This window comes from Sycon ciliatum, chromosome 4 (genome assembly GCF_964019385.1).
Source record: "Sycon ciliatum chromosome 4, ocSycCili1.1, whole genome shotgun sequence".
NCBI classification, from domain to species: Eukaryota; Metazoa; Porifera; class Calcarea; order Leucosolenida; family Sycettidae; genus Sycon; species Sycon ciliatum.
The window spans coordinates 18,883,336-18,898,866 of record NC_088646.1 but is presented as its reverse complement, the minus strand read 5'-3'; the positions used below and the strand labels follow the sequence as shown (position 1 = coordinate 18,898,866).

Sequence of the window (15,531 nt, the reverse complement as noted above, 5' to 3'; positions counted from 1 at the left end):
TCAGTTTGAAGAATTTTGTAGGGAGTTGTCAGAAACAACAACAAAGCCTGTATTCTCACTGTACAAAAACCAAAGTATGGCTTGCACATCGTGTATAATGAAACACCACCATTGGCTGTCCGTCGAAGGGACTGTAAGCAGGTACATGTGCTGGGTTCAAGAAGTAGTACTGCAATACAAATGTGGTGCGATTGGAAAAATCAACACACACACAAGTGCACTTGAGTAGGCATGGGATTGCAAGTAAGCAGCAGTGTTTGTTGGCGAGCCCATATAGGCAACGGTCGACACAGTTACGTAATGATCAAAGTTCTTGACACACCCAACTCCATATCACTGATGGGAATTAGACAAAACCTACAAACACGAAGCCAGGAAAGGAGCTCATCGACACAAGATAAGCAATCCGGTACTGCTGTCAAACGTTTGCAACTCGCTTCATCCCAATCTGAGCACTGGCTGAGTAGTGGCTTTATACATTCGAGATTCTGAAGCATCATCATGCAGCGACAAATGTCTGAAACGCCCAACCACCTGCACAAACACACACACGAGGAAACAAGGAAATAAATTGTTCCGGGAAAGCTAAGTTCTCTCTCATATGCGTGCGCACGCGCACGCACACACACACACACAAACAAACACACATACTTGACCAGCCACCATAAGTTGGTAAGGAATGTTATGAACCTGTTTACCTGCCACTTCCTGAGATGTAGTTCAAAGCTATCACCCAAAGCACCAAGCAGCAACAATACACTGGAAAAGAGTCCATCCTCTCCCCATTCCTTCCTTTCCGATTGCGAGGCAAAAGAGAAAAAGTCAGACTAGCGGGCGAGATCAGTATACAAGAATCAGGATTGAGGGATGACGTGACCTTCTTTGAGTTGTCGCAGGCCACAGGAAAAGCGGCAGGACCAATACGATTCTATTATAAAAGCCCAACAAAAAATTGGCGAGACTTTGCTCAAAGGCACCCATAAGGGTGCACAACAGGAGAGACAAAAGGCCAAAGTGCGAGGCAAGCGATATAAACTCAGGCTCACAGACATATCTTGAGAAATGCATTTCCAGACAGACTCAGAGTTTTATTCCGTTCGACCCAACTTTTCGTTCAAGCCGCTGCAATATATGTTCAGTACCACTAACATACACAGTACATGGCACAGTAGGCGACTTCCACAGCTCAAACAGAGCTCAACGCCCAGGGTAAAGCTTTCTAACACAGAAGTCGGAACGGTCGGTCGAAAGTTTCAAGCTAAATGATCACCAGGCAGCAGCTATGTTATCTTGCTTGATGATCGCTAAGCGTGAAACTTAGGAGTTGCAACCAATCTTCTGTCGTACCATTCATGGTGCACGTAATTATTATCGATAGCCTGAGACAAATACCAGCTGGAGATGTCATGCAATAGTAAACAAGGGAAATCCCCCAAACTGTATCAGGAAACGAATGAACAAAATACCCACTCCATAGATATTGAATGTAAAATTATCTTTCCCATTGTCTTTGCCATCATTATTCCAAGCCTGCTATATGAACATTATTTATAGGCGCTGGTAGTAGTTACTTAGTCCAATTAAAATCAGGGAACAAAAATCTTACCGGCTCTAAGAACAGTTGCAATGGTGAAGAACAACTTGACTGTGAACATCCTCTCTGCACGTTCCCTTTCAATCTCTTCTTTGGACCTTTCCAAGGCCCTGAATCCGCGACCACCGGGTGCACCCATTCGCATCATTTTGGCGTTCTTTGACTGAGGCGGATGATTGAAAATCAGGGATTGAAATGGTTCAACAAGGTTGGAGTTGCCAATGCCAGTGTTGTTGGATCGATCATGCGGACGTACATGATGACATCGACAGTGCTTGGGATGTGAAATCAATCCATAAAAATCGATAAAAATGGACTTTTATAAAAAAAAAAGAGAGTTTTTTGAATGGTTTGTTCCGCAGCGCGGGAATATGGATTGTAATTTGTAGTCTTTTGTAGATCTACGACTTGTAGTACACGTAGATCTACTGTCCTTGTCTTTGTACTAAATAATTGTAGACTGAAGAGTAAAGTCGGAAGTGAAGGCTGTGACTCGTGTGAGTGTGAAGCTCAGAGCTTTTATCGAGTCGACTGCTGCTGTTCAAACCAGGGAGTAGTACCTACTCCCTGTTTGAAACCCTCAAAGCCAAACTATGAAAGGGCCTCATTCCATCGACTGATTGTGAGTTTTGGGTGTGAGTAGAATCATAGCCAGGACGGTTTTGTTCTTGGAAATATTGGTTCAGTCTGAAGCAGTAGTATGTCGTCGGGGATAAGTGGTAACTCGTTGAAATAGGACACTCTCCTTTTCTCCCGGGTGGTCTCTTGAAGACTCCTCTTTTCCAGAATGTCATCAAAATTGTTTGGATCCGTCGTCTATTATCTTCAAGGCGAAGAAAACGATGAGGTATGTGATTCACCCAGGTCTTCTGTAGTACATGTAGGAGACCAGTGATAACCTATGATTTGAGGCTGTTTACTCGAATAAGATTACAATAATTATGTTTCTTGGGTTACATGTATTGCATTGTTGGCCTCTAATACTGTCTACTTCTAGCGAATACACATGCATTCAACTACAGTATTGACTATTGTTTATTACGCTGAAGAAAAATACACAGCTGGAAATAATTATTTGTTGCGGGTTGGGTAACGTTATAACATAAGTATAATTATATTATGGCATGGTTGGCTGTTGGGAGGGCTCACTTGGAGGGCACTGGAAATCCATTATTGCCCGACCAACCATGCCATAATGGATTTATCACTTTCAGCCTAACATTACTGAATACACTAACCTGAAAGAATCAGGGAGTCATAAAATACTTTTTACGACTCCCTGGAAAGAATCGAAACTTAGGCTGCGTTCGTTTTTAGCTACCTGGTAGAGTAGAGTCACTCTACCGATAGAGGTAGACGGTAGAGGCAAGTGTACGAACGCTGTTCTACCTGATTTAGTAGTTTACACGATGTGTACGTGAAATGTTCCTTTTTTGTATGGAGTTGTGTACAAATCCTTGATCTTGCTGGAAATCCCGTAGCTCTACCAACTTCTACCGGATTCTACCAACTTTTTCCTGGTAGAGCCGGTAGAGGAAAGTAGAATCTACCCTTTTGAGTAGAATTTTTTTCAAAAAACGAACACCTCTACCGAAAGAAGTAGTTTCTACCCAAACCTGTAGATCAAAAACGAACGCCCCCTAAAGAGAAAGTCGGCCTCGTGTGCTGCAGCACTTGAAAGGAAAGAATAAGAAAGCTGAGATCGCCACTTTCAAACACGCATTCACATGTACACAGTCACCGTGTTCAACTCCCGTGGATTTCACGCGCCCATTGTCACTATCAGGGTTGTCACGGACGACGGGCTTTGGACGCGGGCGTTGGACTGATTTATTGCCCGCCCGTACAGATCAGTGATTGGCCTGATCCAAAGAAACAGTCATGTGACATGTGATAATATTATGTATCGAACTACAAATGAACCTTGACTATTGGTCATAGTGCTACACACGACATGCAGAACTTCAGTACAAACGAAAATCCAGTGGGACAAAAATATTAATATTAGTCTCAACTCAGAGTTTGAAACTCTGAGTTGAGATATTAGGCCATCATTTTTTATGTCTATGTTTCGCGTCGTCCGCAACTACGCACGCATATGTTTTGATTTAAAGAAAATAATAATAATAAATCGAACATGTACCGTAAAGTACCGTTGATCCACGATTTCTCTTTCGAATGTACACCATGCACGGGCTATTGGACAGTGCTATACACCTCCGATGAGCATTTTCTTGTCAACTTTTTATATTTTTCCAACCTCTCGCATATGATTCTGGAAGTTGGACTGACGCGAAACATAGATATAAAAAATGATGCCTAATTTATTTTTGTCCCACCAGATTTTCGTTTGTATGTATGGAACTACACTGCTACTACAATCATCTTGTTTATCCTCCCAACTTTCAACTTCTAGTTCTCCCATTGACCAGGGATGGCAGATTCCCAAAGATATTGCGCCTTCACATTGTCCAATTAGCAAAGTGGGAATGCACACATGTGTGTGTGTGTGTGTCTGAGTGTGTGTGTGTGTGTGTGTGTGTGTGTGTGTGTGTGCGTGCGTGCATGTGTGCGGGTGTGTAAGGTTTCTTTCTCACTCATGTATTGCAATGTGCGTGATGACCTGCACATATCCTGAGGTGTATTGCTTTGTTCATAATTATGTTGGTACAGGTGAAGCAGTTGCTGAAAAATGGTGGTGCAAAGCGTGAGTTCCACCTTACCGATATGGTCACCCATGTCATCGGTAGCTCTCCTTCAGATTCGCTGGAGCTGGATGATTTGGATGTTCCGGTGGTATCTGTAAGTCGGCTGGCTATGCCCTGTTTTTCTTTCTTTTTTTCTTTCGCATTCTTCTCATTGCTGAAAAAAGAAGATGATTATGCACTCTCCTTTCGTCCGTGACCACACCAACAACAATCAGCTACTCGTCCGAGTCTAGACTTTCACCCACGTGAACGCCAGGGAATCTTGTGACCCTCAACAGTGAAATGAATATAACCAAGAGTACACAGTATGACAGTGCAGTAAGGCTATTGTATTGCAACTCTAAGAGCGTCATGCTCTGTGCTATCATCAGGCAAAATGGGGATGGTGTTGGTCAAGCCAGTATACAAGGGGAAATGGGTGGAGGGTTCTGAGGTGTTGGTGGTCTTGGGTGTGGTGCTATACTTGGGATGTTAGGTTGACAGTGTCACTGTTGTATTGCGCTGAATTTTAGCAGCGTGGAAAATCGATGTACATGCGTTTTTGGGCTGTGTCGGTTTTAGTACTATCCTGTTCGAGTTCCACTGTGGTGTTTGTGCAAGGTGTGTGACTTGCTGAAAAAAACCATGATTATCCGGAAAAATTAATACAGTCATGTAGAAGAATCCAAAGTCAAAGTGTGTGACTTGCTGATGGTGTGATCAGGAGACTGTGATGGTAGAGTTGTTTAGGTGATACATTGGTGACTCGGGAGGTACTTGTTCTCCAAGAGTATAACCACCTGTGCTCTTGATAGAAGAAGAACTTGTACCCTACAAGCGCAGCGCAATGAAATCTGCTGCAGCGCTAAACACATTCAGACCAGCAGCAATGCCATGCTACTTCAGCCCTTTTATTCTTTCAGCACCTGGCCTGAGATGACACTGCACTGGTGGCTCACTTCTTGTTTGTGTAGCGGTGGTGGTACAGTACAGTGTGGTATTTCTCCATTTAACTTTATAAAGAAGTGTAAAAAAACCTTGTCAAGAGCCCTCGTATCTTGTGTTATTCTTTCGTGAGAATAGTGCGATATGTATGTGTAGTGTGTCACTACTGTAGCCCTGGCTTTAACCCTACTAATTGCCACTGTCGTCTTGTGTTTGTAGGGTGCATGTAGTTTTATTCGTTTCGCCCTTGGGTGTCACCATCATTTCTTTATGATTCCCGCCTTGGCGGGTATTTGGATTCAGATAATTTTTTTCCTGAATAGTTGTTGGTGGCACCAAGGGCGGTACGAGGAAAGTGTCCTTTTCAAGTGATGGCGGAGTTACGGTAGAGTCAGAGAATCCTTTGCAAGCTGACGCTCAAGTTCCTTTCTTTCTTTCTTTCTTTCTTTCTTTCTTTTTTCTTTCATCCTGTGCAGGTGAATTGGGTCAAGGCATCATCTGCTTGCAGTACTCTTCTCCCGTATCCTCTTAGTCTTGCTCCCGTGTGCACGTGTGTTTGTGGACAGGTGTTTGGGTCGGCGATGCCATGTCACCTATGACCCTATAGTTTGGGATTCTTAGGTGTAATTCTGTGACCGCGGGGAAGCGAGTTGATCAAGTAATAGCTGACTGACTTGTGATAAGTCACTGACAATGTGTGCACGTGGATTCGAGTCTCCCCGATGGCGGCACAATTTCAGCCGCCTCTACATGTACATGTAGGTCAACTTGGCCGCGATAAGGACCTGGTAGTGCTGTTAAAGTAAGATATGGTGGGGAAGGCAATTGCAAACTGCTTTGTTGTGCTGCTAGGTGAGATTATGGCAATGGACATCACACTAACAGTGTCCTGTTTATTCCGTCGTCTTAGTCTGCAACAGCCTGACTGTAATTGCGTCTTGGCAAGAAAAGCATGGCTGCCGCGAAGCACGAGCCGTTATTTCACTCACCTTTTGTCAATAGTGCCGTGGCTGTCCTTGACCGTTATGTTCCCAAGATGTGCACCATATTTGGTCTCAACGACACAGCTCTTTTCTGGGATTGTGGCTTGTCCGTCGCAGGTATGTGTACTTGTATGTGCATTGCTTTTTTTTGTCCCGTTAGAAACCTGCAGGGAAATATTACTTGGTCCGGCTCATCGCAATTGTCGCTTATCCCCACGCACTTTTTGACATTTAAAACCCAGTCCACTCACGATATCTAACTTACTTTTGCTTGGGAGGTCGTGATGGCAAGATCAAAGGAGGCACCAAAGAAAAAATGATCGCGACTAGCGCTTTGAATCGCGATGTACAGTCGTCCCTCTCTAATCCGGCACCTTTTGCTACGGCGTTTTCTGCTGGATTAACGAGGGTGCTGGATTAAGAAATCCTGCCCTCTGACCCAGCCCTACTCATGCATGTATCATATGTACGTCAAAACGCAGGGTTTTTCCGTGTCGACCCAAGTATTTGGTGCACGGCTTTATATTCTCAATTGTTCTCCGGGAATATACACAGTAATAAAGTGATAAAGTAAAACAGAGAACATGTTCACATGTACTCTTGCACACACACGCACACACACACACACCTGAAAATTAGCAGGACACTACTCCTTGCTAAAATAAGAAAGTATGGTTGACTGCCGTTGTCTCCTGGACAACATTGACCAGACTGGCCTAGCCTGGCCTGGCAAGGAGTGCACCTGTACGGTACGCGATTTACGACTGGCGGATTATGAAATCAAACTACGTGCAGTTTGAGCGATTCGTTTCAAAAAGTCACTGCCGGAGGCGGAATTCAAGTGCCGGATTAAGATGTAGGAATTGAACGAAAAAAATCGGTTTCGTCAGAAAGTGCGCCGGTTGGCAAGGGTTCCGGATAAACAAGTGCCGGATTAGAGAGGGACGACTGTATTCGACTTTTTTGGGAAGTGGGAATCTGGCCATTCACTGTCTGTGTTGCCAAAACTAAGCCAAGCGCAGCGACCCCAAGACCGGAACTGTAGCAGGGGCAACTGACATCCTGGCCTGGAGAGCGTGACAGGCACGCGTGCACGGCAGAGGAGTATGAGCGTCATGCTGAAGAAGAAAGGTGTTTTTGATGCGATGCGCCCGGCCGACGTGTTGGTTGTTCCTTCTCTTGGTGGACCTAGCAGCCGCATTACAAGAGTTGTGGCCAGTGTATCCAGCGGAGCGTATGACACCTGTCTGGAGGGGCCTGTATGCCTTATTCGAAGGCTTTGTTGAAACACACTGTAGTGACACACAGGTCACACTGCCCACAGTTCCTTCAAGCACCGAAGTGACAGCCACAACTGTTCCTTTCAGGTTTTTACAGTGCCGTTTCCATGGTTGTAGCCAATGAGCGACGTTCCCGCGGTGGCCTTGATGAGCCGATAAAGGCCCGCACGCTGTCAGCCTAGCTCTACAGTGCAGGGGTCTGCGTCAGTTTTCCGTTGCCATCTCAGTTCATCTCAGGACCTTGCCCGTACCGTAGACATGACCTCATGCTCAGTTCTGTTCATTGATGTAATAAATATATCCATATAAAAATCGCTCTGTGAGCGGTTCTGAAAAACCTTTACTGGTACTGCCCCGTCGTAAAAGTAAGAAATCAGAACTGGCCCATTGTCCCCCCAAATGCGAACTGATCCACCTAAATCGCGAATGACGGGACCCGAACGCACCAGTAGCACGAGGTCGGGAGGGCACAGGATCACGGCAATTATCATAGGGTATACCAGTATTAGTAGTAGAATTTATTATTTTGATAGGGAAGCCTACCGCTAGTACAGTACATGGCCTATGGTCTGGACCAACGTCCCCATCTGCATCCACAGGTAGGAACCTCGTGCTACTGGTGCGTTCGGGTCCCGTCATTCGCGATTTAGGTGGATCAGTTCGCATTTGGGGGGACAATGGGCCAGTTCTGATTTCTTACTTTTACGACGGGGCAGTACCAGTAAAGGTTTTTCAGAACCGCTCACAGAGCGATTTTTATATGGATAATTTCAGCTCTTTTTCCGTTCCCTCCCCACCCCAACCCCGAAGGTAAACAAATACATGATGACCACGCACGCAATGTACTGTATGTAGCCATGCGACTGCAATAACACACTGATACATACCAGCCCTCCCCGCCTCGCTACCCCGCACACAGATACACAAACATGTGTATGCACACGGCACACACACGTGGCCACGCACACATACGCACATGCACACGACACAAACAGGAAATTCTTCATGTATAATGCCATGCAAAGCAGTGGCCACCGTACTTGAGGAAGTCAGTTGTGAAACAAAAATAATTCAACTACAGCGTGTAGACAAGCTGACGGCCAAAGCACAACATAGCAAACATGACATTTGCCCAAGGATTGCAGTTTGCAGACCATGCCATGGAAGCAGCGAATACAGAATGTAATATCATACAAAGTGACAAGCAAGGACGTGGCCATCATACACCAGAAACTTGCAGAAAGTCACATATCCAACAGATAGAGAAGTGAACAGCAATCTGATACAGCCCACACAGGACAAAGCGGACCTGATACTCGTCCCAGGATCGCAAGTGGCAAACCCTTTTCAATGCATAACATGCATGTGTACGTTAGACGCATGAACATCTGACCGTGTCGCCAGCATACAATGTCATCACATGTTTACCCCACAAGTTACACACATGCACAGTAGAAGCACAATGAAAGCAATGGAAAAGTACGATGTGGTTGCTGAAGCATCTTCGCACTTCAAATTCAGACTTCAATGTGGTCGTCACGGGATGATATACCTGCAAGATACAAGTGATGAAGAAAGAAAGCAGAAGGTCGTGAGGTAGGCTATGAGACACCACAAACGGTTCACCTACATGTCTGTTCAGGGCTAGTGCACTCACACGGAGAATTGTCATAATCGAGCATTTCCCAAACTGAGAAGTGCAATGAAATCCACTTGCATGCACAGGAGCAATTTTGCAATAATTATTATGATGCGCAATTCGACACGATCTGCGATGCTGCGTGCGATGTGCCCTGCTGTCATGATAGTGACAGTCACCGCGGTATGTTTTGTCAACGTCGCCCGTGCACTCTTCTGTCAAGTCCAAAGTGCTCACATACTTGGCAATGTTTTTGCAGTGATTAACTTTTATCCTAGTTATGTCACGGGTAACTTTAATGAAGTACCCGCAGGCCGTGTCGATCTGCACATCGTCCACTCTCTCATGTACTTGGCCTGCTTTGTCTGGGTATCCATTTCATGTGCGATCCACAAAATCGACTAGACAGTGGGTGCAATACGCTCTCTACCTGAAGACGTTCTTCTGGCGACATCTCGCCATGTACTTTGTCTGGCTTTGTCTGTGTATCCATTTCATGTTCGATCAACAAAATCTCAATGCACTACAGAGACTAGACAGTGGGTGCAATACGCTCTCTATCTGAAGACGTGAACCATTAAATTTTTTTTGGAAAAGTTATACGTACACCTGAAACGTAATGAAGTACAGGAATAGAGAGAGTGACTACAATACGCTCTCGACCTGATAATAGTGATAACGTGAGTACAAGACACTCTCCACCTGATAACGTGTTAGAAGGTAACATGTCTACAGTCCCACCGTACCCTTCCGACACGACTGTAGACCATTACATTTTTTTGAGAAGTTATACGTACACCTTAAACGTAATGAAGTACAGGAATAGAGAGAGTGACTACAATACGCTCTCGACCTGATAACGTGAGTACAAGACACTCTCCACCTGATAACGTGTTAGTAGAAGGTAACAGGTCTACAGTCCCACCGTACCCTTCATCATTCCTCATGCACCATCGCGCGATACCCTGGCACACACTGGCAACATATCAATCGGGTGCCTTACCGTCGTCTAGAGGAGACGTCTTCGCAGCAATATTTTCCCTCCTGCGCATTCAGTCGCCGACGCGACAGCGTTCACGGGGCCGTTCCAGTTGCGGAAGACATTCGATTCATCGGGCCAATTCAGAAACAGGGCCGTGGACACACAGGGGGCAGAGGAGAGACATTGTTAGTGGACAAGAAATATGCAGTGGCGAGTGCCGCATGGATGTCAAGTTGTCATGCACAATTCAGCTATTACTTACGGTCCAGTTAGTCCTGCCATTGCTCGCTCGTCCTGGTTCCTCCTCGTTCGTCTTCCTGCACGTCTGCACTTCTCCTTCCCCACCGTTGGCTTTGCGGTACGGGGGTGCCGGAAGGAATTCCCACCATGTATCCATGTACATGAAGTCCCACCATGACTCTCCATGTACATGTCCACGGCCACGTCAGCAGTTTGTACAGTACCGGAAGGAGTTCCCACGATGCCTCCAAAGGCCTAGAGCGGACGTCTTTGCAGCAATTATTTTCGCCCTGCGCATTCAGTTCGCCGACGATGTCTCCAAAGGCAAAGGCCTAGAGCCTAGTAGAGGGGACGTCTTTGCAGCAATTCTTTTCACCCTAGTACCCTGTACATTCACCCCGCCGACACGACAGCGTTTACGGGGCCGTTCCAGGTGCAAAAGGTCCACGTCAGCAGTTCTCAACTATTTCGCGTACGGGATAGTCGCCGCGACAGCGTTTAAGGGGTCGTTCCAGGTGCGAAAGGTATCCATCAATGGCACTTTGCAGTATGGGGTACGGAAAAGGGGCCTCCTCGTTCGACTTCGTCGACTTCTGCAGTTCTCCTTCCCGTCAGGGGTACCGAAAGGGGCCTCCTCGCAGTTGTCCTTGCCGTCAGGTCCACGTCATGCAGTTCTCAACTATTTCGCGTACGGGATAGTCGTCTTTGTCGTGCGCGACATCGGCGTTTACTGAGTGGCATTGGCACAAAGCAGACCGTTGACGGGGTCACGTGTCAAAAAAGTATCAACAAAGTGTCGACTACGTGTCGACCACGTGTATAGCGGTACACTCAGCGGTACACTAATTCTCGTGCCATTCTCGTGTCACAAAACTGGAACATCGAGTACCAGTATGGAAAGGCTTCAGACAGGAAGCCTTTCCAATACAAGTACTATGATGTAAGGTAGCAAAGGTGGCTACATGTAGTAAGCAATCCAGTATTCTACAAGCTAATGGCGATGTTGACAACAGGTTTGTACGCGTGTCAGTAAAGGAGTGACAAAACTAAACAGCTACAACCTGAAAACAATTCAAAACATTCTTCTTCTTCAAGGCCAAGGGAAAAATGGCAAGAGTTCTTGCCACCACTTCCCCGACCTCCACCCCTAGGTGGTATCGCGCTTACATACAGTCTACGAGTACGAGCATCAAAGGACGACTTAACCTGAGGAGTAAATAATTGGAAAAAATGGCAAGAGATCTTCTTCAAGGCCAAGGGAAAAATGGCAAGAGTTCTTGCCACCACTTCCCCGACCTCCACCCCTAGGTGGTATCGCGCTTATATACAGTCTACGAGTACGAGCATCAAAGGACGACTTAACCTGAGGAGTAAATAATTGGAAAAAATGGCAAGAGATCCGTCCACCACGTCCCCGACCTCCACCCCTAGGTGGTGTCGCGCTTATATACAGTTCGCAAGTGAAACCTGACCATGAATCAAGGCCAAGGGCGCAGGCCAAGGCGCGTAGCGCCGAGGCCTGCGCCCGCGGCCGTACGCATGAGCTTTGGCAATTCTGCAACTACTTCTTCTAAAAAGCGATAGATCCAGCCACCACGTCCCCGACCTCCACCCCTAGGTGGTATCGCGCTTATATACAGTTTCAAAGAATGCCAGTGAAAACATGACCATGACTCCGATGAGCGTACGGCCAGGCAGGCCCAAGGCCCGGGCGCTGGCCAAGGCGCGTAGCACAGTAGATCTACGCACGAGGCCTTCATGTACTGATGTAAGCGAAAATTGATAAGATCATCGCGTGTCAGCAAAGGAGTGATAGTGTAGCCACCACGTCCCCGACCAACCTACTTGTTCTTGACTTGAGCATTGAGCAAAGAAAAAAGGCAACAGGTCTAGCCACCACGTCCCCAACCTCCACCCGGCTATGTGGTATCGCGCTTATAGTTATACCGTCTACGCGGCTCAAAGGATGTAAGTGGAAACCTGAAACACGATCATAGAGTTCTGGCAGGACTTTCCGCCTTCATCAAGGCCTCGTGCGCACGGCCGCGGGCGCAGGCCTCGGCGCTACGCGCCTTGGCCTGCGCCCTTGGCCGTATGCACTCGGCCTTGATTCAGCCATAAAGTCCTGCCAGAACTCTATGATTGTCTACTTCCCATTGCTGCCATACGACAGGCTGAGAACGCAAGAGATACTCTACTAGTCTACGCCAGCAGCTAGACACCAGCAAATGTCAGCTCATGACGAGTCATGTAACGGCGCAGCTCGAGAGATGCAGTTGAGTGAACTCTGGACATGTATTACTAGTGTGAGTGCAAGAACGCGCTCCTTCGCTGATTTATTTCGTGCATTTTGCTTACCTTGCTTCCTTTCTTCGACTCGCTTCACCTGATTCCATTGCTGACATTTTTTTCTTGTGGCGGAGAGTATTCATGTATCATGCTTCCTCACTATGCCTGTTGGAAATTTCACAGAGCGGTAAAAAAACTCCTGTTCTTAGTGGCGAAAGATAAGCGACAATTGCGATGAGCCGGACCAAGTACAACTATTATGGGGAAATGCTAAATAAAGCAGCATTAATTGCTGGTAAACCTACAGTCAAATTGCGGAAAAGTAAACTAGCGATCGCTAGGTAAGTGAAGCCAGTGCAATAGCACGAGATGTTGACTGCACGATCGGCAAGAAAGATAAAAAATTAAATTGATATTCGCAGAACATGACAGCTGCTCAACTGTCAAGTTTTCGACCGAAAGAGTGTGAACTATCGTTGGGTTGGCATTTTTTTTTTCCGCCCACTCACTATCTTTGATAGCATGAATTTCCGTTGAAATCCTGGAGAGCAATGCAGTTGCAGAATCGCAAGTTTCTGGAGAAAACAGCATTACCATTGAATTATGATAGGTGATTTCTTAGAGACAGGATATTCATTACATCAGACTTTACACTTCCGTCAGATTCTAAAGCCTTGAAAAACCAAACCATGCCATGATCCTTGTTCTTTCTGGCATGCACCACTTTGATTAAGTGCTGCTGTACCTTGGCAAATTGCACCAAAGTTGATCCAAAATTGCACGACTGACTTGTTGTTTTGTTTGTTCAGATGTCTAGGCAGGACCGCCTGCATCTGTGGGGAATGCTGACGTATCATGGCGGCCGTATGAAACTCCAGCTGGACAGTGCCTGTACACACTTGCTTATCCCTGAACCCACCGGTGTAAGTCCCTAGCAGCTACCCAGCATCAGTATTGACTTAGACTACTAGGCACCTTGTTACAAGTACATTCTAAAAGTAGAGAGAATATAGTGGAAAGTGGTCTAGAGCAAGCTTGCTCTTTCCCCACGACTCTCACTAAAAACAAAGTATTGGTTTTAAAACTGGTGTCTTTTTGTAAGTGGCCTCTCTTTGTATTTGCAACCTGTATGTGGAGTTGAGGAAGAGGAAACGAGCACCGTCCATACCATATCGAGTTTAGTGGAACAAAGTGTCTCAGCACCTCCATGTCCTGCACTCCGAATAGATGACTTGCACAAAGATTGTCTGGGTTCGAGACGGGGCAAGTGGACCTTCTGACTCTGACTTCCCCACCTTTTGAGTTCGTGACTTTCGAAGTTTCGCTTTTTGCCTGACGAACACTGAGCTAGTTTTTTTGGCTAGAGAGTAGAGTTGTTTTGATTCGACTTGTATCGTCATGCCGAAGCGCTGCTGCGCTCCTGAATGAACTAGCAGACGAGAGATGGAACTGAGGCTCCCATTCCATACGTTCCTTTCCGAGCCGGCCGGGCGGGAGGCAGAAAAATGAGGGAATATTTATTTTAGTATCATTGGTGTAGGCTGCAACAAGCACGTCGTGGTCCTGAAGTGTGACTACTTTCCCGCAGTGGAAGCGAAGTCAAGCACAACGAAAGTTTGTGGACGTCTGAGAAAGAACTCGATTCCCTTTCAATCGGCTGCACTAGCTCCAGAGCGACCCTCTCCTGAGGACAGACTGCGGAGAGGCCAGGAACCTGCCGAGTGACGAGTGGAAGCCTAAACCACGAAAATGAAGGGTGGAAGGACTGAGTATGAGAGCCAGATGGCCTTTAGTAGTACTTCAAGTAGTATCTGAGTTGAGGGAGAGAACAAGTGTGCTGGAGAAACGCTGCGAAGTCCTCAGGCCTGATGTGTACTAGCTACTGTTGAAGTCTCACTTGTTCCGATATGAACATTTCATCAGCCCTTACTCTGAGCAGCTGTATCTAGGCTTGGATCTAGGCCAGAGACATAGCATTGTAAACCTTACTGAAGCCATATGTATCCGATGCCTGGCTCTAGTGAGAAAGCAGTTTGGCGCAGGCTCGCAAACTATGATTGAATCAGGGAGTGGTGGAAAGTCACATTATACCTCTTCATGATTAGCTGGTAATGACGACGATGCTGCTCCGGCTGGGTCTCATGGGAAAGTAACTTGCATACCTGTTTAGTTGCAACGAGGCAACGGTACCCCATGTACTGAAGACATGATTGAACTACATTTCATCTCCTCCTGGGAGAATGTGGAACGAATAATGCCAGAGTGTGTCTGATACACATCACAGTCTGCTGAGTATGTTCATTATTGTGGACGTAACATAACTGCGCTGTGAGGTACCTTCTGCGTTGGACCTACAGTTGAGCCACTACTCTTCTTACAAATTCCATACAACGGTGAAAGGATTTGTTGGAGCATCATCAAACAGTGCATTCGCCTTCATCATACACTGGCTCCGTTGCCTACAGTAATTCACATCTTGACGGGGCGCGCTGGGATGATACGGAAGGAGCGGCGGGAACCATTGGAGTGCTCATGATGCTGGTTAGCGGAGACGGATGTGAGTGTCGGGAACGGGAACGCGACCGCACTACTGTACAGATCAGGAAGCGATGGAAGAGTTGAATCTGTTCAGCCTTCCATGCCGTGTACAGGGACACAAGCGTAAAAATGGCTACATTTCGAATGTGAACTGGCGATGGCATTGTGTGGCGACGAGCACACCTGCAACTGTTCAAATTTCAGCATTTCGAACATTATGCTTCCCACCGAATGGCTCACATGACGGAGTTGGACATTACCAGGCTAGGATTATCATTTGCTGTATTTATGGATAGTCCTTGAGTTTTCAGATGAAGTGCTTCATCTTTTACCTGTCGTTCCTTTAGTGTGGCA

General features: G+C 46.4%; 1 protein-coding gene and 1 long non-coding RNA gene across 2 annotated transcripts in view; one reads left to right on the top strand and one right to left on the bottom strand.

The window, feature by feature from the left end:
* Positions 1 to 1,872, bottom strand: LOC135814838 (uncharacterized). Its single transcript, XR_010553224.1, has 2 exons — positions 1,607 to 1,872; positions 1 to 534 (listed from the first exon to the last, which is right to left on the bottom strand). It is a non-coding gene; the product is annotated as an uncharacterized LOC135814838 (long non-coding RNA).
* A 166-nt stretch (positions 1,873 to 2,038) lies between these two features.
* LOC135814837 (PAX-interacting protein 1-like) overlaps positions 2,039 to 15,531 on the top strand; it is a 29,581-nt gene continuing 16,088 nt past the window's right edge. The window contains exons 1-6 of the mRNA XM_065328023.1: positions 2,039 to 2,216; positions 2,366 to 2,441; positions 4,268 to 4,396; positions 5,703 to 5,746; positions 6,263 to 6,326; positions 13,449 to 13,562. Coding sequence (XP_065184095.1) covers positions 2,382 to 2,441; positions 4,268 to 4,396; positions 5,703 to 5,746; positions 6,263 to 6,326; positions 13,449 to 13,562 — 411 coding nt within the window. The 5' untranslated portion in view covers positions 2,039 to 2,216; positions 2,366 to 2,381. The remainder of the gene's footprint in view (positions 2,217 to 2,365; positions 2,442 to 4,267; positions 4,397 to 5,702; positions 5,747 to 6,262; positions 6,327 to 13,448; positions 13,563 to 15,531) is intronic.